The sequence below is a fragment of the Scatophagus argus genome, chromosome 16 (assembly GCF_020382885.2).
Source record: "Scatophagus argus isolate fScaArg1 chromosome 16, fScaArg1.pri, whole genome shotgun sequence".
NCBI classification, from domain to species: Eukaryota; Metazoa; Chordata; class Actinopteri; family Scatophagidae; genus Scatophagus; species Scatophagus argus.
Genome location: NC_058508.1, coordinates 20,023,334 through 20,049,189, shown reverse-complemented (window position 1 = coordinate 20,049,189; position 25,856 = coordinate 20,023,334). Strand labels below are relative to the sequence as shown.

Here is a 25,856-nt window from a genome sequence, read left to right as displayed (position 1 = left end):
GATGAGGAGGGGTGAGGAGGAGGGGAGGGGAGAGAATTAAAGTTATACAAACTGAGACTGAGAGAAGACAGAAATAAAAGGCCGACCGGCCGGCGGCGGCGGCAGCCCCTGTCAGACCAGAGACCTTGTTTTGTGTAAAACACGCGCTGGCCTGACAATATCTCTTATATGTGGAGCAGATGATCCACTCCTGCAAGTGCACATAAAACACACTGAGGCACTTGCTTTCACACATACTTGGAGCACATGCACCCAAGCATCACACATGTGCAGGCCTATTAAAGGAAGACACCGGTGGGGGAGAAGAGCCCATACAGGGGGATTAGGGGTGACTAAAACCGCTGGAAATGTTTCCAGATTTTAATATATTGCTTTCAGGAACAACATTAAGAGCAAAGCGCCAAAGGAAGTCAGTGTTTCCTCTGTGCTTTCCATCTAAAATGTGCCACACTGAACATTCAATAATTTATGTTCATGAGTCATTTTCCAGCCCAGGAATTTTGTTGATAAAAACAGTTTCTGGTGACAAATGACAGCAGATGTTTTACTCGCCAGTGAGGCTGCCACAGTGCAGATTTCATGCTGACATCAATTGATGCTTAACCCTTTGAGTAACCATTGGTGTAATGTCATCAGCTAATGTTGGAGCTCGGGGCGTGAAATGCCACCATTTTGGCTCATGCGTCAGTGTCTCATCCAGACGCAGAAGGTCAAGAGGGTGTGACGAAGCGTCAGTATGTGGCGACCTGGGACGAGAAGGTGCTGAATGTTAATGTGCATCTCCTGGAGAAGCTTCTCCCTCCAGCTTCAGTCCAGAAGAAGAAGAAGAATCAGCTTTATTGGCAGTATATGTATTTACATACACATACTGAATTTGACTTCTGCATTTAACCCATCCTTAGTTGAACACACATGCAACACCCAGCAAATTACATGCAGTGAAACACACAGGAGCAGTGGGCAGCATCAAGCGCCCGGGGACCCACGAAAACTCCACATAGACCAGGACCGGGATCCGAACCTGGAACTCTCTTGCTATGAGGTGACAGCGCTAACCACTGCACCACTGCCCGACCAAAAAATGCGGGCTCGTCCGGGATTTGAACCCGGGACCTCTCGCACCCTAAGCGAGAATCATACCCCTAGACCAACGAGCCACATGGGTCTGTGATGCCTGTGGGTTAACAGACAACATCAAACCTTTGTTAACAGCCTCTCCACGCTTGGTAGAGAAATCTTTCCACTCTAGAGGCTCAACCTGCAAGGCGATGGTCACGTGACCAGTGAGCACTAACCACCAACCCGACTGTGGGATTGAAAATGTTGTTTTATTAGGCTGTATTTGAAAGAAATGGTCCACTGGACACCTTTCAGTCAGAACTGATGGAGCGGTAATGTGGAAAGTGAAACGTAACTTATCTTGAATCAGATTAACTAGAAGTTTTGTTTGCATTAACTGTCATTAAAAAATTACATAATGTTTTATTTTGGAGGGATCGTTGCTTGGTATTGTACATGTTTCTTACTCTGTGTTTTTGTTGAATTTGTCAAAACTGAACAGAGGTAAAAGAACAGGCTTATGCACATTTCCATTTGCTACAGGAAAATATACTCATTTTCTGTGTCCGGCTTTAAGAAGCAGCAGGAAGCCACAGTCCATGGAAAAGAAATCAGTGAAGGGGACGCCCTGGTCTGTTAGGCTTATCCAACTTCCACTGACCTCTGTCTCAGAGTTTTGAGAGGTGTAGTCCACAGTGACAACAACTCGTGTCTTTTAGTTTTCAAAATGAAAGGAGCCAAACTCTGGGTTGACATTTTTCTGTCACCAGTCACACAAGCACTCGACAGTTATTTGGTTGCACTGGAAGTTTTGTGAAGAATTTGGTTTCCACGGGCAACGGAGATCCTCTGCAGCTCAAGCTGACACCTGTTGTTGTCTTAGAGGAGCTGGTTTAAGTGGGATGAATGAGAGCATCTTCGTTGACAAAGACTGAGACATAATGATAAGCCAACTTGCTAAATCAAGCCACCATTCACATGCATCGTATGTGCTGGGTGACATAATTCACCTAGCACCCCCTCCCCCCATTACCTCACCTCAGCAGGGTCAGCAAGGACAGCTTCTCATATAGTGCAGATTCTGCACAGAGATCAATGACTTCACGTTATATCATCTGGAGCAACTACAAAAGGCATGAGATCTTTTTTGTAATATGAGCTCTGGCTGTTATGGCGTAATTTCTGGACAGGCCAGCATAGCAAAAAAGAAACAGCAGTTACTGGATGTAACTGCAGTTCTATGAGTACACAGTATTGTTAGGCATTTCATTCTGTCATTTGGCTACCCAATAAAAAACAGCTCCATGACCCGTTTTTGGTCATGACCGTAACTTTGATATGTACCAACAATATTAAGCAGATTAACTGCCTGTTGAGGCTGACTGCAAGACGACCAACTTGCTCAGTCAGTTGCCTCTGTTGGTTGAGTAGTTTTTCATACCTTTTTCTGTAAAGTTTTCACCTACAAGTCAGCCATGTTCCTAAACTCAAGACTGTCTCTGCCAGAAGAGGAGATGGGTTGTCCCTCTTGGCAAAGCAAGACAGACGGGACAGAAGCAGGCATCACTAAAAAAGTGGTGTCTTTGTGTGTCTGCTCTGTCTTTTCTTGCCAAAGGGGACATTCAGAGTTGCCCATACTTCACTAAGTTTTACTTTCTGAGCAGCAGCAACAAAGCAGAACATATGTAGAGTTCACCTTCTGCCAAACAAAATCCTGTGGTGAGACAACAGGACATGAATAATAAAAAAAATGATCAATAAACACTTGAATAAACCCACTATGATTATGTAAAAGTTCTCCTTAATGTTATTGTTGCCTAATAATTTAATAAACACATAAGGTCTATGTAAAAGTATGCATTAATTTAACAAGATTATTTAAGTCTTTTAATTTATTCACAGTGACTCAATATGACAGGAAAATCTTGCATGAAATATGACTTTTTACATTGAACTTATGTGCATCAAAACTTAGCTGTATTTAATTTTGTTTTGGATTTCAAGGGATGTTTTAGTGTGGAGTGTGACATCCGCCACATGCAGGAAGTTCATGCATCTCAGCCTGTTTGTGAAGTGAATTCTGGCACGAGCGCGAGATGTCAAGTCATTGCACGCGACAGGTCAAGTTGGACCTTGAAGACCAGGTTTCAGAACGGAATTACGCTCACATTAATGCCACTGCATGCAACCTGTGACTCTTTATCAGACACAGTAAGTTCACTCATTTAACATCTCCTGATTGGATATGCACCATATCATTTCGCAATAAAGAGTCGCACAAACAAACAAACAATAAAGAGTAGCGCTTAAATTATAAAGCCGCCTTTGGTTTTTTTAATAAAACGGCATTTCTCCTGAGAGTTCTGTACCTCAGCTCAATGGTAGGTAAATTAAATGGCTGCTTATTAAATCTAAAGTTTAAAATGTGACTGTAAAAACACACGTCACCCTTATGTAATACTGTCCTGTATTGGCATTTCATGTCCAGTGGAATTATGCATCTTCTGTATGTTGTTTGCACTTTCTTTCCAAAAGTCATCTCTGATCATTCTCAACCTCATCATGATCACTTGTTACCATGACAACTCTCACGCCCACCTCTCTTTCGCTGGCTGTTTCTCTCCTTCTTGTGTTGCCTCTTCGTTGTCTTTGTCGTGGCTCCCCCTCGCCCATCAGTCACTTTAATTTCTCATCACTGCATTAACTTTCCCTCTTTTACCTAATTGCTCTTTGTGTGCGTCCTTTCATTCGGTTCAGTTTTTCCTCAGATGCCTTCTGCGGGGGAAGACGCCACCAGCCAGCACCGTTGCAGCATCTGGCAGAGAAACCCCTTCGGCAAAGTTCAGTGAGGTCAGGCCAGTCTCTCCGGGGGTTTTTTTTTCAACCTCCCTGCCCTCAGCCCGGAGCAGTTTGGACGGGCCACATATGCAGTATGTGTTAAGGTCAGGAATCTCAAAGTCCTCTGGCGAAGCCCAGTGGCAGGGGCCAGTGGTTAAGATTGTAAAAAGAGTCTCGCACGAGCTGCTTCTTCTTCTGAGGTCAAGAGGGCTTCGGTGTGAAGGAAAGTGCATGGAGTTTCCTGGCAGAAAAATCTGTGATTTTTCAGCACAGGGTGTTCTGTGTGCTCGGTATAAGGACAGACTTGCATTGTTGAAATTCGCCCAAATGTCCATGTTGGACATTTACAAGAAGAACATTTGGTGAGGCAGCACCGAGTTCCTGTGCTCCTAAAACTGTTGGATCAGCCTCAAAGAGGGTCTGAACACTAACTCACACTTCATCTTTCATTCAGCAATTTAAGCACTTCTATAATTCTCTTACAATCGTGTTATTATTTTGAAGCCCTGTTGTGGCCTGTTGGCGATTTATCACCCAACTCTTCAGTTCCCCTAATCTCTCGTGAGCTTTGTACAAATCTCAGCTCGCCGTTCTTGGTTGGAAAAGACTGTTGATAAACCCACTCCAAACAGACAAATTTATCAACTGTCTGATGAACACTGAACAGCTAAAGAGCCAGATATTTCCCTCAGGAGGAAGTGGACACAAACACACAATTAAAAGTAAAGAAATGCACCAAATGACAGCAAATGTTAATCCTGCTCTGCTGGCTGTCTAAATAAACCGGTTTGACAGTAAATTGTTTTGCTGCACCCAAGTAGCCAAAGAAATTTCTGGCTTTCAGAAATATCCGCCTCTTTATCTCCTTTGTCCTCCACTGCGTCCACCAGCTGGGCTCTGACTGTGTGCGTCTGCTGTTTGGTGCTGGTCAGTCAGTGTCTCGTCACCACGAGAGCGCTGAGGGTGAACTCACAGTGCAGCTGCTGGCTCAGCGGTGAAGTGAAGCTCACCACGAAGGCCCGTGAAGCTGAGGGGAGCTGCAGATTCAGGTGATCGTCTCTGTAGCTCCACCCCTGTTACACATCACCTCTTTCACGATGTTGTTCGACGTTTGTCTGCATGCATTCGCTTCCCTTCTGGTCAAATTTTGCACAACCGAACCTGAAACCCACCAGACCTCACAAAAGGCCCTCCTGTCCTTTAAGTGAATTGAGGATTTGTTTAAGAGCGAGGACACTTCTCTGGATGCCTGCTCTTCTCTGACTGGACGACGTATATTTTTGTCTCTCTGAATGGGTTTGTCTCTGGCACGAATATTTGGGGGCTGCAAACGTCAGCTTTGATAGTGGGAGAGAAACGGTTCTGACTCACTCTGAGCTGTGTTGGGGGTTGGCAAAGTTGATTTCAGTGCTTCACTGTTTCTTCCTTTTCTTCTTACCTATCATATTTACTGTTCCGTCATTTGTTTTGCTGTATGTCTGTCTTATCCCATCTTGTCTCTTGGAGCTGCAGGAGCCACGGAGCCAGGAGACTAATCTAATCATTTAATGTCTGCTCTTGAGTAGTAAATAATTTTCTTGGCATATCACAAGGTCTGGGAGTGTGTGAGTGTGTGTGTATTTGTGAGCATTGTGTATATTGTGTAATTGTCCTCACTCTTTCCAGTGTTTCTCACCAAAGTCCTCTAAATCCCCTGAGGACAGCAGCAGCCTGAGAACAATTTTTTGTTCTTTCGTTCTTGTTCTACATCGACACACTATGGTCTATATTTCATGTCACTCTGACTAAACTGCTCTGCTGTTGAGATGTCCACTTTAAAGCTTGATGCACTCCTTGTGTATGGATTTGGCTGCCATGCCAGCAAAGCACTTTGCCTTGAGAGAGGAATTAAACCCCTGAGGTTTTTCTAAGATAGATTAAATAGGGAGGGGAGCTGAGAAGGCCGGGCTTATGGGAGGGGCACTACCCAAATATAGAGAACCTGCCAAATGCCAACGGGTGTGGGCGAAGAGGCTGGCCTTTCTGACGTGTGTGTCTGCACATGTGGGTGGCTGTTTGCATGCATTATGAGGGTTTCTAGGATGATAAAAAATACACATGCCTGTCCCTGTGAGTGCATCAGCCTGTGTGCACATTATACGCATGCAAAGGAGCCGGCACAGCCAACAGTTGGCGCTGAACTTATTCATATCTGTCTTTCAGATGTTTTCTAGTTCAGGGTGAGTGGAGCGACAAAGTGGAAGATGGAACGACAAACAAAGGCGCAGAAAGCCACGGAGGAGGGGCTGAGGATGACTCGGAGTGGGAATTGCAGAAACGCAGAGCAGAGCCGAGCGAGAGCCCGAGGAAGGTTTTGTTTGCTACGCCTCACATGTTTGGTTACTCAAGCTAATGAGCAGCAATTAGACAGCAGCCAATTAACTCTGGCCATCAGACTGAGACCGAGGGAAATGGAAAGAGGAGGAGCGAGGAAGTGAGAGAAGGGAAAAGAGTCGAGGAAGGGGAGATAGATGAGTAAATGACCTGGGAATCGCAGGCGCTGTAATCTTCCATAGATGTTCATGTGTGAGTTTGAATGCAAATGAGATCTGTGTGTGTGTGCGTGTGTGTATGTGTGTGTGTGTGTGTTCCAGCAGGGGGAGCTATGTAGGCCCATGTCACTGTAAGTGCTCTACATGACCATCTGGCTCTCACTGTCAGACTGGATGCTGAACTTACGCTTAACTCTTTCGCTGCCAGCATCTCCTTCACATCCACACAATAAGAAAAAAATCACACGAACGGGGACAACATTCGTCTCGCCGAGGACAGCTGGGGACAAGCACATACAGTGCGATCACATTGTATAAACTGAACAATTCAGCCTGCCAACCGCGAGATGTAAATGATTGATGATGGATTGGTGGAGTCGCTGCGTGATTCAGAATGTTCTCTGGCTGCCAGCATGCTGGCCAGATTGTGTATCTGCTTCAGGCTGTGGAGGGAAGAAAGCAAATGGTTAATTTCTCATTCTGACTGCTGATGCAGTGCTCCAGCTGAACCCCTCGGAGAGTCTCTCTCTCTCTCTCACACACACACACACACACACCTACAACTACACACTGTACTATAGTGCTTGCCATTCTTCTGAGTAGCCCGCTGCCCTCTCTTTAATTAGGCTAATTGAAATGCGAGAATAACCATTTTCTTGATTGCTCATTATTTTTGGGCAGTTTAAAATGAATAGAATGCTTATACATGCAGAGGCCAAGAGAGGCGGACTGTTCCTCTTCGCTCGGCTGACCCTGTTGCCTGATGCAGATGAGTCTGGCCCCTGCAGGCTGGGGGCCCCAGAGTCGTACCCCTGGCCCGCCTGAACTCCGCCTGCTCACTGGGCCCTGCTCTGCTTTTATGACTCCGTGCACCTTTGCCATTCTAACTGCTACCTCGCCTCTGCTTTTCCAGGGGGAGCATCCCCTGCCGGTGGCCTTAGTGTTGTTTAAGCAAGAGAGCCAAGTGGGATTTTCCAGACATCCTTGAGACAAACTGTGAGAGACGGTTTGTGCTTAAGTGCTCTTGGCGGGTCTACAGGTGGTTGGGCGGCTTTTCCTTTGCTCAAAACTACTCTGTAAACCCCAGAGCAGGTCCACTGTTGGCCCTCAGCTGTGACAGCAGCCTCCCCAGGGCAGCTTATGGTGAGCAAGGGGAGAGAGACAGACAGAGAGAGAGACAGACAGAGAGAGAGAGAGAGAGAGAGAGACGCCAAAGTACATCTGGAGCAAGCAAGGTGTGTGTGTGTGTGTGTGTTTGACAGCCTGAGAAAATGTTCATATGTTTCTGTCTCCCTGACAAGTAGGTGAGTCATTCCCTGAACACACTGGCATACACACACAAACGCACCCCCACACACACACACACACACACACACACACACACACACACACACACAGCATTATCGACCAGACTGCACGGGGGCAGATCACACGCTCATCATTAGCCCTGCAGAAGTGGCTGCAGCCGTGTACAGTAATATTCACCTCGTGATGTGACATTTGTCATATGTACACATTATACACATGCGGAGTCGTTTGCCTTCAAGGAGCTATGTGATTTCCTCATTAACTTCTCGAAATGTAATGAGTCATTGAGCCAAGTTCCATGGCTCTGTTAATTATGGCCCTGTTTCAGCAGCTCTCTCCATGGCAACCTAAAGTTCTGCCTGTCACCACATGAGAGATGAGGGAATAAAGACGTTTTCCCATTATGCTGCCACCCCAGCGTGCTTATTTCTCCTCAAGACAGGCCTGCTGAGGGCTGAGCTGCTGATCTCTTAGCGCCCTCTGCTGGAGAACAGGATGACATCAAGCTTCAGGTTTCCGTCTGTGCTAGGATGCAAAAAAACGTGACTCAAGTTCAGCCGCTGATGATTGAGCAACGCAAATAATGATATGACTTGTGTCTGCAAGCATATATGGAAAATAAAGGGAAGGGATTTCAACTCTCGTGGGAGTCTCAGGGTGGGAGTCCACATGTTGACCTCACTGAGATCAAGAGCAAAAACCGCTGAGCGGTTTGTATTTGACAGCTCAGTGGCATCAAATTGAATATCATGAGGCTATTAGCATGCAAATGAGCTGTTTCCACTCATTATTGCTCTGACAAACAAGCATCTGCTAATGGCTGTGTGTTTACATTGCACCTACAGTATGAAATGAGCTTGAGCTAATGAATGCAGATGAGCACAGTTTGGAGGGGAGTTTGTTGAGGGAATGACCATTTGTGTGATTGGAAGAGGGAAAAGTCAAATGGATGTTAGCAAAGCAAAGCTAAAAGAAGTTGGGTACAAGATGTAAACCGCAGTAGTCACATTTCTTCCAGTGTTGCTCTCACCCTTTCATTGTTTCCCTTGTAAAACAGCTGAAGCATAAAAACAACTTGCTAACCTTCAGCTCTTCCTCTAATGTGACAGAAAAAGGCATTGTGCCCTGGATGCAGATCAAATTTCTGCACCGCTGATTACGAGCCTCTGCGTGCCGTCTAAAGTGGCCCACAGGTGAAAGCTGCCAAATAAAACGCTGAGAGCTCTCACTACTTTCACATCATTTGTTTCCTAGCATGTGTTGTTTACATAAATGTTATTAACTGAGGTATGAACCAAGGTCACTTTCGTCCTGAACGACTTCCACCAGGAACGGATGATGAAGATGAGTGTGATCTCTCGCAGGACTGGCAGAGTATTCAATAATAACCTTTGGCTTCTTTTAAGGGTTCGGTGGACCAAAGCCAAGACAAAATACAGTCTAACAGAGCTGGCAGAACACTTCACTGCAGGAAACAAGTGTTCAGGTCACGGGCTCGCTTTGTCTTTCTCCATAAATGTACTCTTCCGCTTGTTGAAAACAAGATGAAGGATGACTCATGACAAAGTGACTTTCCCCCACTTGCCAGTCGGCCGCTGCCTGTGGCCTTTGTGCCACTTCTCTGGCTGGAGTGCGTTTTCAGGTGTCATGAGGGCTTTCTTCAGTGGCGAGCTTCTTCCTGAAGGATTGTTACGGCCGAAGCCGCCTGTTCGTTCCAACTGTCACTCGGGGTGTGCTGAGCTGAAACACCGCAGCACCAGATACGATCCATGAAGGCCTCAGCTGCTGTTTTTCTGTTTACATGAACTGACTGGTGGTGGACGTAAAATAAACACCCGCAGTTTAGCAAAGTCAAAGTTCTGTGATTGTCCTTCTCAATTTTATTTAATTTTATTTGAAAGCTGTGACTTTAACTGTTGTTGTTTTGTTGACACTAACTTTTCTTCCTCATTCTCAGCTGTCTGCGTAACAAAAATAGCACTACTACTACTAATAATAATAACAATGATGGATTTTACTACTGCAATATTTATGATAAAAAAGGAACTGAATATTTGTATGGCTGAAACTGATCAAGAAGCTGGTCTTAAAGTATGTGTCCTCAGTATACTTTGTGTTCTTCATCTTTTCAAGGTTCTCCAGCACTTTGTCAGATATGTTAGCATGTTAGCAAAGGGCAGGCCGTCACAGCTCCTCTGAAAGAGTCTTTGTGATCACAGATCAGTCGGCGTCTGCCGCAAGCTCGAAAACTGTCATCAGGTGAGGAAATTCCTTCCAGGGTGACATCATTATCTCCGTTACCCCAGTGGAAACACACATTCCTGCATACTGCATGCTGGAGCGTAACAATACAACAGGCTTTATCACTGCCCGTCTCGCTGTGTGTTGACTCAGACACGAGCAGGGGTTTGGGACACTTTGCTTGGCTGATGGCCATGTGTTGCTGTCAGGCTGCGTCATCAAGACAAAGAGAAGCGTTTGACCTGGACAAGGACACGAGGCTTAAGAGTGACCCATGTTTGAGTGTGTGTGTGTGTGTGTGTGTGCATGTTATCACATCCTCAGGCAGGACTCCAGAGGATGACAGCCTGGTGATTTACAAACTCTCTCACACACACACACACAATTTCTTTCTGCACTAAATTCAGTAATACTCATGTTGTCCGAGTAACACTTTCAAATTTTATTTCTAAAAGACAGGCAGTCTGCAAAAAAGAGGGTTTTTTAGATTGTTTGTTTTTGGTGGAGCAAAATTTTCATTTTTACATGATAAGTACATAGATACTGAAGAAGGCTAACGACGAGGCTGAGGCAAACCAAGAAGTTTCTGGAGGCTCTCTCCTTACTTTGGCAGAGATCCTCTCCGTGATAAGCGTCATACACACAGTATAGCGACAGATGGCTAGATATTTCAGACAGACAGGAAAACTATTTGTTCCCCAGCACTTATCTTAAAGGAACAGCAACATGTTAAGAATATGAATGTTTGGCGTCAAACTGAGAATCTGATGAGGAGGAGAAATATCAGTTTGATCTCTGAGCATTCTGTGCAGAAATAGCTTTACATCTGGGACGTGTTTAGACTGGGGCCCAGTTTGTCAAAAAGCATCAGTAAATAACATTATAAAGAGTACAGTCTGGGCTGGCTCTATATTAAAAACTGCACTGAAAGAACTTCTGTTATGTTCTCGTGCTAAAATAACTAAAACTTGACTTGAGTTCGTGGCAGCAGTTTACAGAGCAACATTAGCTCTCTTCAGAAAAAACCAGAACAATGTGCCAAAATATTGCATAAATCTCTTTAGGAAATGCAGAATCTGGTTACATTTTCTCTGTCGTTACAAAATACTGATCATAGCTGCTTTAAGTAAACAAAACACAAATCAGATGGCATCAAAGTTCAGGAATGTGTGTTGCCTCCCCTCCACTGAGATGAAACTGATATCAATCTTCACGTGTCATTGTGGATTTAACAGCCAACAGTCATATTCCTAAGACATATATGTACATAGAGAGAGAGAGAACTGTTCCTTTAAAGCACATAAACAGAAGAGAAACGCAGGCCATAACATCTACATCTATCAAGCTGCTTCGGACTGATTATAATCACAGTATTGGCGTCACTTTCTTCATACGTCGAGAGGCTTTGTGATCAATTTTATAGCAATGTGTCGAGGTGCAAAAAGTAAAAGTAAAAAGAGCTCAAAGGAAATCGCAGTCCTGTAATGCAGTTCCAGCACCAAGCGGCTCGTCACATGGCGTACCTTACGAGCAGCATTTTACACCTTTTCTTTTGACATTAAAGCATCGTTTATCATATGGCCTCAATACAAGTGGTCTATGCATACTGTATATATTAAAACATTTGTTGAAATCCTTCAAGAGATTACACAGTTTTGTTTTTTTAAAAAAAAAAAAAAAAAATCTCTGTATGCCAAAACGTGATCACACTCCCATCACAGAGCCGCTCTTTGGCTAACAGCTACGACGCTGTTCTTCACAACGTCGGTTTCAGACGAAGTCACCAGGCTGTGAAATGAAGCATGTGATGTAACAAGATATTTCCTTGTCATTTCAGACACATTAACTAAACCACCTCCACATAGTTGGCTGGGTAAAGGCCCTCCCACCCGTCGTCCTTAATCCCCCGACACCAGCCCTGATCGTCCTCGTCCTCGATCTTCAAAAACTCCTCACCTGCGGCGGAGAATCAGACGTCTTTTCAACATTGAAAAATGTTTTTTCCTATCAACTAAATCCTGTTTTCTCAAATGTTTTCTCACTTGTTACTTAGCCAACCACACAAATTAGCAATTGAAACAGATAAATGAATAGTGTGCCAAAGCCCAACAATTTCACACAGTAACATCCGTATCTGCATGCTGTTTCTGATTAATCCTCCACACAAGGTGGTGCATGTGCTTTTACCTGCTTTAAATGACAGCTCGTCTGTCTCCTGGCCAACGTAATCATACAGAGCTCTTACTCTCACCCCTCCAATCATCACACTGCAGGAACAACAAGAGGCAGACCGACAGAAAGAAGACAAGGAGAGACAGGAAGAAGACACACAGAGAGACAGGAGAGACAGGAAGAAGACACAGAGAGACAGGAAGAAGACACAGAGAGACACATGGAAGTTTGATCAGTCGTACATCAGCAGCTCAATAACGTCAGTTGACTGTAAAAAACGGGGATAAATTCGCTCACCTCTTCTCTATTGATCCTTTCTTTTCTACCTCTTTCTTCCCTTTTTTGGCTTTCTTCTCGGGCGTCCATTCCTAACAAAAGCATTTGAACACAGTGATTAAAACTGAAACAAGAACACCTGAACTTCACCTTCATTTGTGCAGCAGAGATGTTCTCACCTGGAAGTGAGGCCAGTCGGTGGGCATGCCAGGCCCGTGGGTGTTTTTCCACCAGCGAAGGTCCTCCTGCTCGTCGATGGCCATCAGTGTGTTGTGGAGCTCATCGTACACGGCCCTCACGCTAGATCCATACATTTTTGAAGTTATCTATTACTTTTTTAAAAAAATCCAGTAATATTTCAACTGCAACAATCCAACTTCCCTGAATACCAACTGAGAAAATATTTCTGTTTTATGGGGAACGTTTTGACTGGTCAGACACAGACGTCACCTGAACACCTGCTCCACGTGTCTGCTGTCACTTTAAAACTTTTCATCGTTATTTTCTATTTTAAAATGTGGTGATCGTAGGGCTTTAAACGCAGCGTAATGTGAGCGTGTCGCAGCGAACGCAACATGCAGGAATGGAGGAGGTTGACTCCTTTCCAGGTCTGCTGTATATTTAATGACATGCTGTTCATTTCAGTCTAACCTGCTGGTGTTTCTCTGATGGTTTTACCAGAACTAAAATTGAGTTTAATTTCTAAATGGCACATAACCTGCTTGCGCGTAAATAAAGTGTTTCCCAAAAGTAATGAAGTTGCTTTCATGAGCTATTATTTCCTTTGTCAGAGCAGAAGTGACTCACTGAGAAACACTCATGTATCGCATGTGGTGTAACAGCAGTTAATCAGGGCTACAGTACGTCAGGTCATTGATTTTAACATCTAAAAATAAAAGGATGGGGAAACGGTGAATTTTGGAAAAAAAACTACTCTGCCTGTTAAAGCACACACACATTAAACAGCGGCTGGTTCACCTGTCGTTGTTGGTGACGTCCAGGTGTTTGTGGATGGAGAGAAACGCCTGCTTGAGGAAGACAATCCTCTTGCGCTCCTCGTCCTGTGATTGGTCAAAGATGGACTCCATCTCCTCCATGTAGCGCGGAGCATAGCGGTTCACCTCCTCGAGGACTTTCTCATAGCGGGCGCGAACCTGCAAACATCCAGATAAACACATCAAAACCCAATCATCACGGCACGTTGGCGTGTCTTTGGGTGTGCTGTCCAGCTCCAGATTATATGCAAGGAAACGTGTCGCTTACCTTCTCGGCCTCCTGCTGAGCCAGCTCTCTCTCCTCCTGGATCTTCTTCTGTTTGTCGATGGCGACGTCCGGGTTTCCCTGAGCGTGTGCCTCACGCTCCCTGGCCGCCTGCTCCTTACGGCTCACTTTGTGGTACGCACATCTGGCTTTGTCCAGCTGTGGACCAGCCAAAACACACATTACATGGACTTTACATCAACACCGACAAACACTTCATCCTTTCAAAAACAATTCATCCTGAAGGCCTATAGCTAATTTGGAAACCTGAGGTACACCTGACTTTGAAAAGCACTTTGCATTATGTCTCTGTGGTCTATATAGACCTTGAACTGAGGCCATTTACTTAATGAGAACCCATTTGTGATGTTGCAGTCACTTTTAGTATGTATGAAGTATTGATTCCCAAAGGAACTTGTGTATATTTTTGATGCAGTTATGCAGTTATGCAGTTCTGCTTTTGATGAATGTCCTCCTGTCCTTAGCTGCTCTCAAATCAAATTCGCTTCTCAATTCATAAGAACAAACTGTTGAGAAGTGGAATCTCCGGTCACAAACACCAAAATGACTACAGCACTGGAACGGTCCTGCACTGTTTAGATGTGTGGAACTGAATTAATGTGGGTCGGGACACGACGTTGAGCTGACTTTAAAACTCCTTGACATGCAGCAGCGATTTAAACGCACTGCGGCGTTTCAGGTGGCATCCAGTTTAATCTTCACAAAACCGTTTGACGGGACAAACCCCCACAACCTTATCTGTGTAAACTTCTTTAAGATCCCAGCATCACAAAACAGACCTATCGAATAAATAAAATAGGTGTGAAAATTTTTACCATTTCTTCACTTCTAAAATAGCACATCCATGTAGGACTCCATTGCCCACAGAAAGAAACTGACTGAAGAAAAATTGTTTTCAGGGCGTTTAAATTATTAAAACTAAGGAGGAGAGTCTTTGGGGGAATAACAGAAATGCTTCTTCTCATGTCAGCCTGCTGGAGAGGCGTATCGATGTCTGTGTAGGACTGGCAGCAGTGTTACCCTGAAGGGAATCGGACACACGGCGAACACGTCGCGTTCAGGCAGTGTGCTGCTGGTGGTATGAAGGACCACATCAACACCTTACTGGTCATTTGAAGGTGTGTTAACAGCCTGTTTAATGTGTTGCAGCTGAGCAGCTAATCAGCAAACTGGCCTGCAAAGCGCAGTGGATGTTTTCCCAGTGAATGTGTGTTTGGTGGTTCGACAAGCTAACATGCAGGACGTGTGTTCGTGTTTGTTAAGTCAGATGAGAAGGAGACTGGAGCTTATGTGGGCTGTTGTTCAGAGTCTGTGGCTGCCGTCTGGCTCGCTGTGGCCATCTGCTCTGTTGTAACTTTATAACATTTGATTGGCTGTACCGATGAGTACCTACTGGCATTCTGTCAAATGAATGCAAAACCAGAGACCACTAAACAGAAAAATATGGAATATGTACTTCTTTTCCTTTTAGTTTCTGTTTTCCTGAAGGAGAAGTTGGAGGACACATGAGTAAGTTTTTTAAGCTTCAAATCATCAGCGTAATCCCCCACAGAACTTATTTTGAATATGAGACATTCTGACCTTTTTAAGTCGTTTGGCCCACGGCTTCTGGGCACGCATGAAGCCCGTCTCAATGTCCTGGGACTCCTTAAAGCCTCCAAATAACTTCTTGTGGAAGGTGTCCTTCTGCCAGGTCCTGACCCGGTCTCCATCCTCCGATACGAGGGAGCGACAGATGGAGGCGTGTAAGGAGGCCAGCCGGTCAGCAGAGGACAGGAAACACTGCCAGGCCTTCAGAAGAGATCCATACAGAGGACCTGAGGGAGGACCACAAAGACCAGGGACTCACATTTTACCTTAGAAGCAATTCTGGTGACGACTACCGACGTGAAATCAGCCTAGAAGGTATGTGTTACCACCCCCTCTCATCACGCAGCTAGCAGGAGTTGCAGTACTTCAGTACTTACTGGAATCCACGACTGGCTTCCACTTGTTGCTCCACTCGCTGAGCTGCTGGGCGTACTGCCTCTCCACGCGAGCTCTTTCTTGGAAACATGCCACGATGTCGTTACAGGCCTGGAAGGCATCTTCTGTTCTCTTCACAGTGCGCTGATAGTTCCCAGGCTGCTGGACGCAAACAGACACTAATTAAACAAGTGGAGAGGCCTGTAAACCCAGATGCTAATGCATCAGAACTATTTTTTTTGTTGTTGATGTTTAAATTTTGGATGAAAAATTCCAAAAAAATGATCAGTCCAGTTCTCTTCTGCCTTTTAGTTTCTTTTCTTTTTAGTTTCATCACTTCAATGCCAGAAAAAACAAAATCGTACATCTGCTCACAGTTTATTCCTGGCAGAGCGGCAACAGCAAGCATACCATAAACTGATTTAGACAAACTAAATTAGAAACTGAACACTAAAACAGTCCAATCGTGACTCTTCTACTCTTTCCACTACTAGTACTAGTAACTAGTAATTAGTTCTGCTAATGATAGTTTTATTGACACATTAAAACTACAAACACAACTGAAGTACTACAAGCTCTTCTGCTCCAAGTTGTTTTCTGGAATTGTCTTCCAGCTTGTATATGGTTAAAAACTGGGTCTTGTTCAGTGTTTGTTTGCCAGAGCACATACTGACTGTCATACTGACAGAACTGTGATCGGTACAATGTACAGTAAATAAGCAAGTAAAATCAATTCACGATGGAATTTTAACATTCAAACCTAAATAAAAAGTTTTAAAAACGTGATTTGTCAGTGCACACTCATAAAAACCAAATGCATGGATATTTACTTTCCTCTGGTGCCAGACAGACAGCCAGTTTACTTAGCTTAGCATAAAGACAGGAAACAAGGGGAAACGACTAGGCTGGTAATCAACACGTTATGTCTTGCGTAATCGAGTAACACAAACACTGAAGTTCAAGTCTGTCGTCTCTTCATGTTTCCTGGAAACTGTTCCTTGTTTACAGTCTTAATGCTAAGCTAGGCTAACCTGCCTCTCATACATGAGAGTGCTATCAGTCTTTTCTAACACCCTGCTAAAAAGTGAATCAAAATGTCAAAATGTTGAACTGTTCCTTTAATGCTCTGTTCCATTTGGAGGCTCCCAGTTAACCATCCTGTGCGAACTGCAACTGGAGCAGCTAACTGGAATGCAGCCGTCAATGATGTTATTAGTCACACCTGTGTTTGACATGTCAACATGTCCACCATGTCAAATGTGTACTTGTACTGCTATTGCTGCATCCACCACAAGAGCTTCTACATTTTCAGGTCTGTCATTCTCAGGTCAGTCAGTCGAAACAAAGTCCAGCTCGCATCCTCATCTCCTTTCACAGCTGTGACTCTGCGGCAGCCGTCTTAAGGTCAGTCCCGGCGAGCCACAGGCGACACTGGGATCATGTTTCCCGTGGTAAAGCCTAATGCCGGCTGCAGCGTGGGGTGTGGTCAGAGGACACGAGGACGAGGCCGGGCCGTAAAAAGCCAGACGGAGGCGGAGAAGGAGAGGGCAGCGGAGGCAAGGCCCTGAGTGTAATAACATATCTGAAGCGAACGTGTTGTTTGTAGATGTGGTATTTGGAAATATTGCTGCAATTTTCCTGGCAGCCGCCGTCAGCTCTGACTCTCTGCACTCACTCCTACTCTCTTTTTCACTTCCTGTCAGACTCTATCGGTTAGTCACTGACACATCTCGACAGCCGGTTCGAAAGTTTATGGACGCCCTATATGTTGTCATGTTGTGTTAAATCATCTGAGGCAAAGCACTCAGTGTGAACACCATAAAAATAAAACATGCAAGTAAGAAATAAGACAATTTAAGTTGTCAGACAAAAGGTGTGGCTAATAACGTCGGCTGCGGAGCTCCTGTCGCTGGTGTTGTGCCTGCTGGCTCAACATGAAGGCATCAGTCCCAGTATATAAGACAACATGATCTGCATTTTGGCTCAGGGAATTGAAACACACAGCAAACTGTATGTCTGTCTTCTCACACTGTCTGCATGCTTTTTATATACAGTATGTAGTGCAGCGCAGACGTTATATACCCAGTGCCCAGTCGATACTGGAAGCCACAAAACTCTTCCTTTTCTTTGGCAAACTCTCTGTAAGCTGATATTTCACTCTTCAGAGTAACAACTGCTCAGTCTCTGCTGTGTGCAGACCTCTGCTTCCCGCTCGACCAAAGACCTGAATCTTTGTTCTTTGCAGCTAGTTGACGAGGTCTTGAGGTCCTAGAGGGACTCTTCATTAGTGTTTAATTAAATTCAGGAGCATCGGAAAGGTCAAAGCAGCGTTTATACACCAAAACATTTGGGTAATGCAGCGGTTGTAGGACAAATACAGTTTACAGCATTTTCTGCTTCAGGTAGCTGTGTGTAGGTGTGTGCATTTCCCAGGTGAACACTGCTTCCTTCCTTCCACACTAAGATTTTTAAATATTTGGTAGGTTTCGATTGTCACCTGGTTGTCAGGACTTTAAGGATGTAAAAGCGATTTATTTTCACCCTGACAGCTTTCACAGAAAGCAACCACAGCACTCGGTGTGCTTTAAATGAAACACTGCAGCTTCTTTACGCCTTAATCATAATCAGTTGTGGTTCTTCTGATCAGTGCCCCCCTCTTGTTTCCCTCTTTTTCTTCCTCACTTTCTTTCTTTCTTTGGGCCTGTGTTGTGGTTTGCACTGACTCTCCTCACTCGTCTCAGAATTAAACAGAAACAGCTGAGGAATCCGGTTTGAGGCCAGCGGCGACGCTGCAGAGACCCAGTCAGCCAATCTCTGAGGCAGATGAAAATCTGCTACAAGAGTTTCAGTCCAAGCTACAACACGCAGTGGAAGAAAATGGCCACGGTCCTCCATTGAAAAATCACATTTCACATGCAGAACCGATCGTAGCATAGTAGTAGTAGTTTTAGTATTTGTAAAGAAAGTGTAAAGGTTGTAGCAGCAATAGCAGAGTGGCATTAATGGAGGCAGGAACAGCAGAAGTGAACTCTGTTTATGCCAGCTTTGATATTTATGTGCATCCAAAGAGCTTTCAGACCAAATATAGATCAGCACATAAAACATTTCCTTTTCATCACAGCGTCAGGCCTGACAGAAATGTTTGTCTTCTAAAAATAAACAGGATAATCAGTCAGACAGTTACGGTCCGAAGCGGATTAAAGAGACTGTCGAAAAGGAGCCTGACGCTGGCGCACTTCGTTGGCCATCAGAGATGGATTATACGCAGTCAGTAAACAGGACACTAATGGTGTGATATGACACCCACAGCTGAGTCTAAAATGTCAGCATGTATGTGATTACATTTTTGATAGCATCTTACAAAACAGCCACCTTTTCCATGATAACCAGCGTTCTGTTAACTCGTAAAAGGTCTGTGGCTGAGGCTTCTGTGCTGTGGGGGAAGGTCTGAGCAGCAGCAGGAACTCCAACACATCACTTTGACTTCTGTGCAGGCGCAAAGTCAAAGCTTCTGCCATGATGAAAAACTTGCACAAAAGGCATCTGAGAATACACACAGCACGCCTTTACTTTGTGCCAGTTCTGCTTTTGTAATTTAATTTTGCCAGAAATTAATTTTATTTGCACTGAAGAAGTTTTGAGATGTTCAGAAAGGTGGGGGGAGGGTAAAATGTATAAGATTACACTGGCTGCAACCCATTGGTCTACTTAACTGCAAAAAGTGCCGTATCATTTGTATTCAGTCACTGAGCACATTTCATCCCTGTGTGTGAATCTACTCGAATGAACAGCACACTTTCATGTTCCACAGAGTTCACCGTTATTGCAAACCTCCTGAAGCGGTGATGACACAGCAAATACAAAACAAAAGAGCTGGAGTTTGCAGTATAATGACAGACAGGCCGTGAGCGCGGCGGCAGGATGACACAGACAGGAACTGGACTGGAAACACGTCCAACACAACAGGAGGCTGCCAAAATTACAGGACTGGAGAGATGAAAGTGGGGCAGCTCATCGAGGCCAAAGACAAAGCCAGCATTAAAGCGGCAGCGCACTCAGATCAGGCACTTTGAACGCTTAAAGTGTTTACAGCCATAAAACAAACTGGACTAAACAGACTTTGCGTCTTGTAAACACAGAGGAAGGACAAGTAAAACAGTGTGTTTGTCCCTGGTCCCAAGGTAAAGACGATTCAGGGGATTTACATTTCTAAAAGTCACAGATGTTTCTTCAGATTTATGTCCAATAAAACGAGCCAATTCATTCAGTGTTAAAACATCCTGTGAGTTATTCCCAATCAGAAAGTACAATACGCTGCAGAGGAAGAATCTAAAGCTTCACTGGGGCTTAACGCTGTGGGCTTTGCTGTTTAATCAGCTAAAGTGATGCATGCATGAGCTATTTATTTACCATTTATTATTTATTTACTTATTCTTTCCAGATTGCTGCTTTGAATGAAAGTGTTTTTTCATCCCTGAGAGTTTGAACCTTCTGCTGACAGTTAAGTGTGCCAAGTTTTGTCACTTACTGCAACCTTAAATCTGTGGGACCGTCTTGTTTCAGAGGAGCAGTTAGTTGGACATTTGCTTTCTTGTAAGATTTATGAGTGAAGGAACCAAATCCACCTATCAACATCCCTAAACCTCCTTAATCCTTCTGTCTCTGTCCAACTGGTCCCCAGGTTCACTTTGGACACATTCATGTAATCTGTGCAGCAGCTACCATTAGGTTAAACTAAAACTTTTCCTTATACAGCACGAGAAATAAAAAGATATCATGCAGTGGAGGCAAACTGGAAAATACTTGCCGTGGATCCCCAGAGACGGGACCCTCATGTTGTACAGTCTGCTTTTATCGAGCAAACACAGACAATCAAATACCTAATGAGCTGAGTGCTGTCGCAAAAGCCTTCCCGGGGAGCAGTTGGCCCGAGCGAGGCGGCTCAGAGTGCACAACGTTTACCGTTCACATTTAGAAACGAAAGCCTTGTTCACACTGATATGGTTTAGTCAGTTTAGTCTGTTCTGACTGCGAGGTCACCGAGGCCTGAGAGACGAGCGGAGAAGCAATGTTGTGGATCAGTCTCATTGTCTCTGTGTGAAGATAAACAGGGACAGAGCCACAAAGAGAACACACACACACACACACACACCGTCTTACCATCCAGAAGCTGCGATTGTTGACATCTTCGGGGCTGTTTTCTGAGGATAGCGTTGACATCCTGTTCTCTGTGAGAGCAAGGAGCATGTGATTAGTTTAGAGTTTGGTACCACTCTGCCTTTTAATCTGCGCTGACCTTTCTGTAATTGCCCTCCAAGTGCAGGTAATGAAGGCTTTGGGCCTCAGCAGCTATGAGCAACGAAATATTATCTGAGTCAGACATTGTCAGACGTGTCTCATTTCGGTTCAGCAGAAGCAGCCCTCATTTAGATAGTGTATGGGTCTTATATTAGTTATAGAGTTTATTCTCATGTGATTATTCTTCCCCCTCTTACATAATGTACGTCTTTAAAATTCACTTCAAAACCACCAGAAAAAAATCCTGCCCTGTTGGAGACAGTGGACTACCACAAATTAGGACACCAGAAACCATATCCTCTGGATTTCACCCTTATACTGAGACCCCACCACATTACAGATGTGTTCATTTTAATTTATGTCAGACCGGATATTTGATTATTGATCAAAAAACAAAAAAAAAAAGTTTGTGGCTGTTAAAATATGTTTTTCACGGAACTGAACCGTGAACGTTTAGACTGATTTGATGAAGCACTACCGCTAAGGGACTGACATTCCTGACATTTCAGCCATTTATACATTACTAACTATTTCAGCTGGAAGCCCATTGTACTTTTAGCTAAATGTTTAAACTGTTACTTTGAGTTAAGTAGGCTATTTCCATCATTTATCCATTACTTTAAACCTGCAGTGCAGTACTTTTACATACAAATGTACTGCTGATTAAGTCTGTCACTGTCACATAAATCTCTCTGTATTTTGCAGTATAGTGGAGTTTTTAAATGTTGTGCGCTGATAGGGTTGAGTTGACTTCAGTCGGCTAAGCTCTGGCACCATTAGCATGTCGACAGCGTTTGTGTAATTACTCTCACTGCCAGAAGGGGGAGACAGAACTTCCACACTGCATATTCAAGCTTTGGCTATTTTCGTCCACTGTTACTCTGTTAGTTTTAGTGAGTTAGTTGGTTCAGTTTCGTCTGCTGTTTATCCACCACATGAGTTTTTTTAAGGATTTATCTGTCACTTTCAGCCATCCATTTTAACCATGTATCCATCATGCTAAGCTAATGTTAAGCAGCTCTGCTTACTTTCTAAGTATTTTCCAGGCACTTAGAGCAAAATTTGGGCTTGTTTTTTCATCAGATTGTCACTTATATTTTATCATATTCCTTAAGCTAATCCTCAATAAGGAATTAAGGAATATGCTGCGGCACCCCTTGACAACTGCAGACACACCCAAGTGTCTGTGATATGGAAGCATTTGGCATCCTCTCGGATAAAATGACTGCTGCATTCTTGTCTGGACGGATGTGAACATACACAGCAGGTGTCGGCGGCTGAATCGTATAATGGAGGCTCTGTATAAGTTATGTACAGTAAATCTGAGCCTGGAGGTGTACAGTAAATCAAGGCAGCCTCTCACATGCCGTAACAACATCAGCGAGCGTGGAGCGTCGAGCCTGTCCGAGCTTTCCCAGCTTAGAAACGCGAGCTGTCCCAAAATAAACTGGAAGGGGGTAAAGGTCAACACATCCTGTCATACACCCTCACCAGGAGTAAACCCACTATGACGTCACCCACTGGTTTGTGTACTACTGAGTCAGACATTACGGCCATCACCAACTTGGTTGTTTTTTGGGACAGAAGTGACCATATTAGCACAAGAGAGTGAAGCTGGGGAAGATACTTATGGGACTGATAGTGACTTGACGCTAACTTGAAAGTAGCCCCGTTGTAAGGCGTGGGATGCTTTATTGTCTGTTTTAGTCCCAGTGAGATCATATGTAATTTGCAAAATGCACATCATGCTGTATTTAAGACACAAATCAACTGAGAAGTGGACTCAGCTTCTCATAAGCATGTATGCTATTGGACTTGTTTTTGAAACCAGTGGAGGTGCCCCCTGCTGGACATTAGAAAAAGTGCAGGTTTAATGCACTTTAGCATTATTTTTCAGACCACATTTTATGCAGTCAGTGGTTCAAACCAACAACAAATGCAACCACGCATAGCAAGAGGTGACAGAAACACGTAAAAAGTTTTGTTGTTGTTGTTCTGCCTGACTCAAAATCAAGAGATCCAGTATCCACACTGATCACATCTGACTCTACTCTCCACAAAAATAATTTTTAAAGTTAAATATTCAAGCACACAGCAGCTTTGTCCGCTGGTGTTTCAAAGCCCAGCCTTCATGTCTTGCTTGTTTTTCCTCCCTGCAGCCATCTCTCCACGCACAATTAGATTCACTGACTTTCCTCTGCGTTCTGCTGTTCACGGGGCATCACATGCTCCACAAAGAGCATAATGTCCTGCCTCTCCCTGCCTGAGTCTTCCTCAGCTCGCTCCTGTCGTGTCTCTGCTGCTGACGTCTGGTAGATTGCACAACCCTGACATCTGCAAGAGGTCACAAAAATAATGAATCGCCCCCCTTCTAACCCCTGACCTCAACTTCCTGTCCCCTTGCCGACCAACTTTCTTTGGAGTTTGACTGTGTAAGAATTTCCAGAGGGACGTGGGGGTGGGAGGGCTCTGCCTAACATTCAATAATATGGTGAATTCCTGCAAGTTTTACCGAGCAGTCTCCAACCTTTTGACACAAGCAAACTATTCTGTGAATTCAGTCTCGGTTTTATAGAAGATTTACCTTGTAAGACGCCTCCACAAGAAAGTATAAACTCTGACCTCTACTGACTCTCTTGGCTGTGATCTGCTTGCCTCTCAAATAAGATTTCATGCTCTTGCAAGCATTAAGTCTATGGGCAAGTATGCTGTGCAACTCCACATGTACTGGAATGAATCTGATGGCACCACAGGCCCTTCAAACATGATTTCACAGACTTTTTAATCGATTTAAGCTGCCTCCAAAATGCCGACTGGCCCTGACTTTGCTCTGCCTTTGATATGTAAATAACCACAAGTCTAAATCTATTGGAAATATATAAAATAAAACAACTTATAGCGAGAAAAGCCTGAATGCGACTTGAGATTTTCTCTCTGTGTCACCTCAGATATTTCTGAGGGATGTTCCTGGCTTTCACGGAGCTACAAAGTGAAAGAAGTGGTAAAATATGTATCATGTACCTACATTTGCATACCACTTCATCCTATGAGTACCACACAGAGAGGGCTGTTTAACTTACCACCTGCCAGCACAGATCTACTTCCACCATGGGTCCTGCAGATTTTTTATAATCTCTTGGCAGATCAGACAGGAAATTTGTTCCCCCAGTTTTCCTCAAGCGATCCAGCAATCCTTCCAGAGTCTACCGCTCGAACTTTACATGTAAAAACTTCATAACCACCGACTAAATCTGACGCTGCTTTCGTGCTATGAGAGCTTCCAACAGAGCAACTCCGTCACCCCTCTGTCCTGCACACACACACACACACACACACACACACACACACACGCACACACACACACACACACTCCTCCCCCTGTCCCCGTTTCATCTGTCACACACACATTGCATAGAGGAAATAGATAGCAACACACGGAGCAGAAATAGGAGCTCAATCATCCCATCAGATCCAACTAAACCACAGCTCCTTACCTCCCTAAACGCTGAGGCCCTCTGTGCTTTCAACCTCCCTTTTTTCTTCTTTTGTTTGGCAGGTCAAAACTCCCCTCCTCTCACACACACACACGCACACACACACACATGCACACACACACACACACACACACACAGAGTTCAGTCTTTGTGCAGACTCTCGGGCTCTTTTTCCCTCCGTCTTCTCCTTTTTTACACGTCTCCTGGCCTTCTCCAGACTTTGACTTTTCCACTCGTTCTGGACAGTGCTGCTCCTGCTCTTCCCCCTTTTTCTTTGGGCCCACAGTTTGTGTCAGATGAGTTGGCTTCTTTATTTTTCCCTCCCTCTTCCCTCCCTCCCTCCCTCCCTCCTAGTCTCTCTCTCTCTCTCTCTCTCTCTCTCTCTTTCCAAAACAGCTGCAGGGAACTTATTCTCTTGTTCTTTGTACTTCACCACTTCGTCTCGCCTTTTTATCTTTTGTTTTGTTTTTTTTAAATCTTTTTATCTCCCATTCACTCGCTTCCCCTCCCTCAGAGTCGTATCAGTGAGGAGTGTTATAATGTGGTTTTTCCTGTGTTTTCTTGTGTGTATGCATGTCTAGGTGAGTCAGACAATAACTGAGTCACCTGGCCAGGGTTTGTGTATGTATCTGTGTGCATGTGTCTGTGTGTGTGCGTTAATTGGTCTATTAACCGTGTTTTACTATTCTGCAAAGAGGCCCGAAGCAGCATGACCAGATAAGGGAAACTCCATCCCTCCATGCTCGTCTTTAAACCCCCTCTTTCCTCTCCTCGACTTTCCCTCGGGATGGTTTGTTAGGCCTGCCTCCACAGCTGGAGGATACATCCGGTGTGTGTGAGTGTGTGTGTGTGTGTGTGTGTGTGCGTTAAAGGCAGAGATTCTTTGAAGTCAGAGACCCCGAGGAAGGATTGTTCACATTCGCACATCCCTCTCTTGCTCCATGCTATGCTGAATTTGTGAAGTCCTGCCTTGCCAGAACATGTCATGCCAACAGACAGCTGTTATACGTCGCAATGTTTACACTCTGCTGCGTCTCGCTCTGAGAAAACAGTAATCCTTAGTTAGTGATCCTATAATCAAATCTGGAAAGATAGTAGACAGATATCATGAGAACACTGTGAGATCCTGTGATTAAAATGATAATAGCTATAGGAGGCAGAAAATGTCAACAAGTGGTATAAGGTTAAAGTGTTAAAGTGAGTTAAGTTAAATACAGATTCTTAGTGCAGTGGCATAGCGTAAAATTAAAGGAATATTATAGAGTAGCAGGCTTCTTCCTCTTCTCCCTCTTCTTCTTCTTCTTCTGCTTGAATTTTCCAAATAAAGTGCGAGAATCCTGAAATGTTTCAGTAAGGTGGACACGTGTTTCAGAATCAGAATCAGAAAAACTTT

The 25,856-nt window shown here is 44.3% G+C and overlaps 1 protein-coding gene and 1 non-coding gene across 7 annotated transcripts; both read right to left on the bottom strand.

Annotated features, from left to right (window-relative positions):
* Nucleotides 1-1,085: 1,085 nt before the first annotated feature.
* On the bottom strand, nucleotides 1,086-1,157 carry trnap-agg. Its single transcript has one exon. It is a non-coding gene; the product is annotated as a tRNA-Pro (tRNA).
* A 10,493-nt stretch (nucleotides 1,158-11,650) lies between these two features.
* si:ch211-51c14.1 (protein kinase C and casein kinase substrate in neurons protein 3) lies at nucleotides 11,651-24,756 on the bottom strand. Of its 6 annotated transcripts, none has more exons than XM_046416003.1 (11): nucleotides 24,050-24,297; nucleotides 23,867-23,951; nucleotides 20,832-20,899; nucleotides 15,674-15,833; nucleotides 15,288-15,523; nucleotides 13,689-13,844; nucleotides 13,404-13,579; nucleotides 12,605-12,725; nucleotides 12,447-12,517; nucleotides 12,165-12,244; nucleotides 11,651-11,933 (listed from the first exon to the last, which is right to left on the bottom strand). In XM_046416003.1, the coding sequence occupies exons 3-11, from the start codon at nucleotides 20,889-20,891 to the stop codon at nucleotides 11,824-11,826; spliced, it is 1,170 nt and encodes a 389-aa protein (XP_046271959.1). In that variant the 5' UTR covers nucleotides 20,892-20,899; nucleotides 23,867-23,951; nucleotides 24,050-24,297; the 3' UTR covers nucleotides 11,651-11,823. The 6 variants fall into 6 exon arrangements, with proteins under 6 accessions (XP_046271959.1, XP_046271962.1, XP_046271958.1 ...); XM_046416006.1 differs by having other exon boundaries at nucleotides 15,674-15,830; nucleotides 24,050-24,296; XM_046416002.1 differs by lacking the exons at nucleotides 23,867-23,951; nucleotides 24,050-24,297 and adding an exon at nucleotides 24,464-24,756.
* Nucleotides 24,757-25,856: the final 1,100 nt, after the last annotated feature.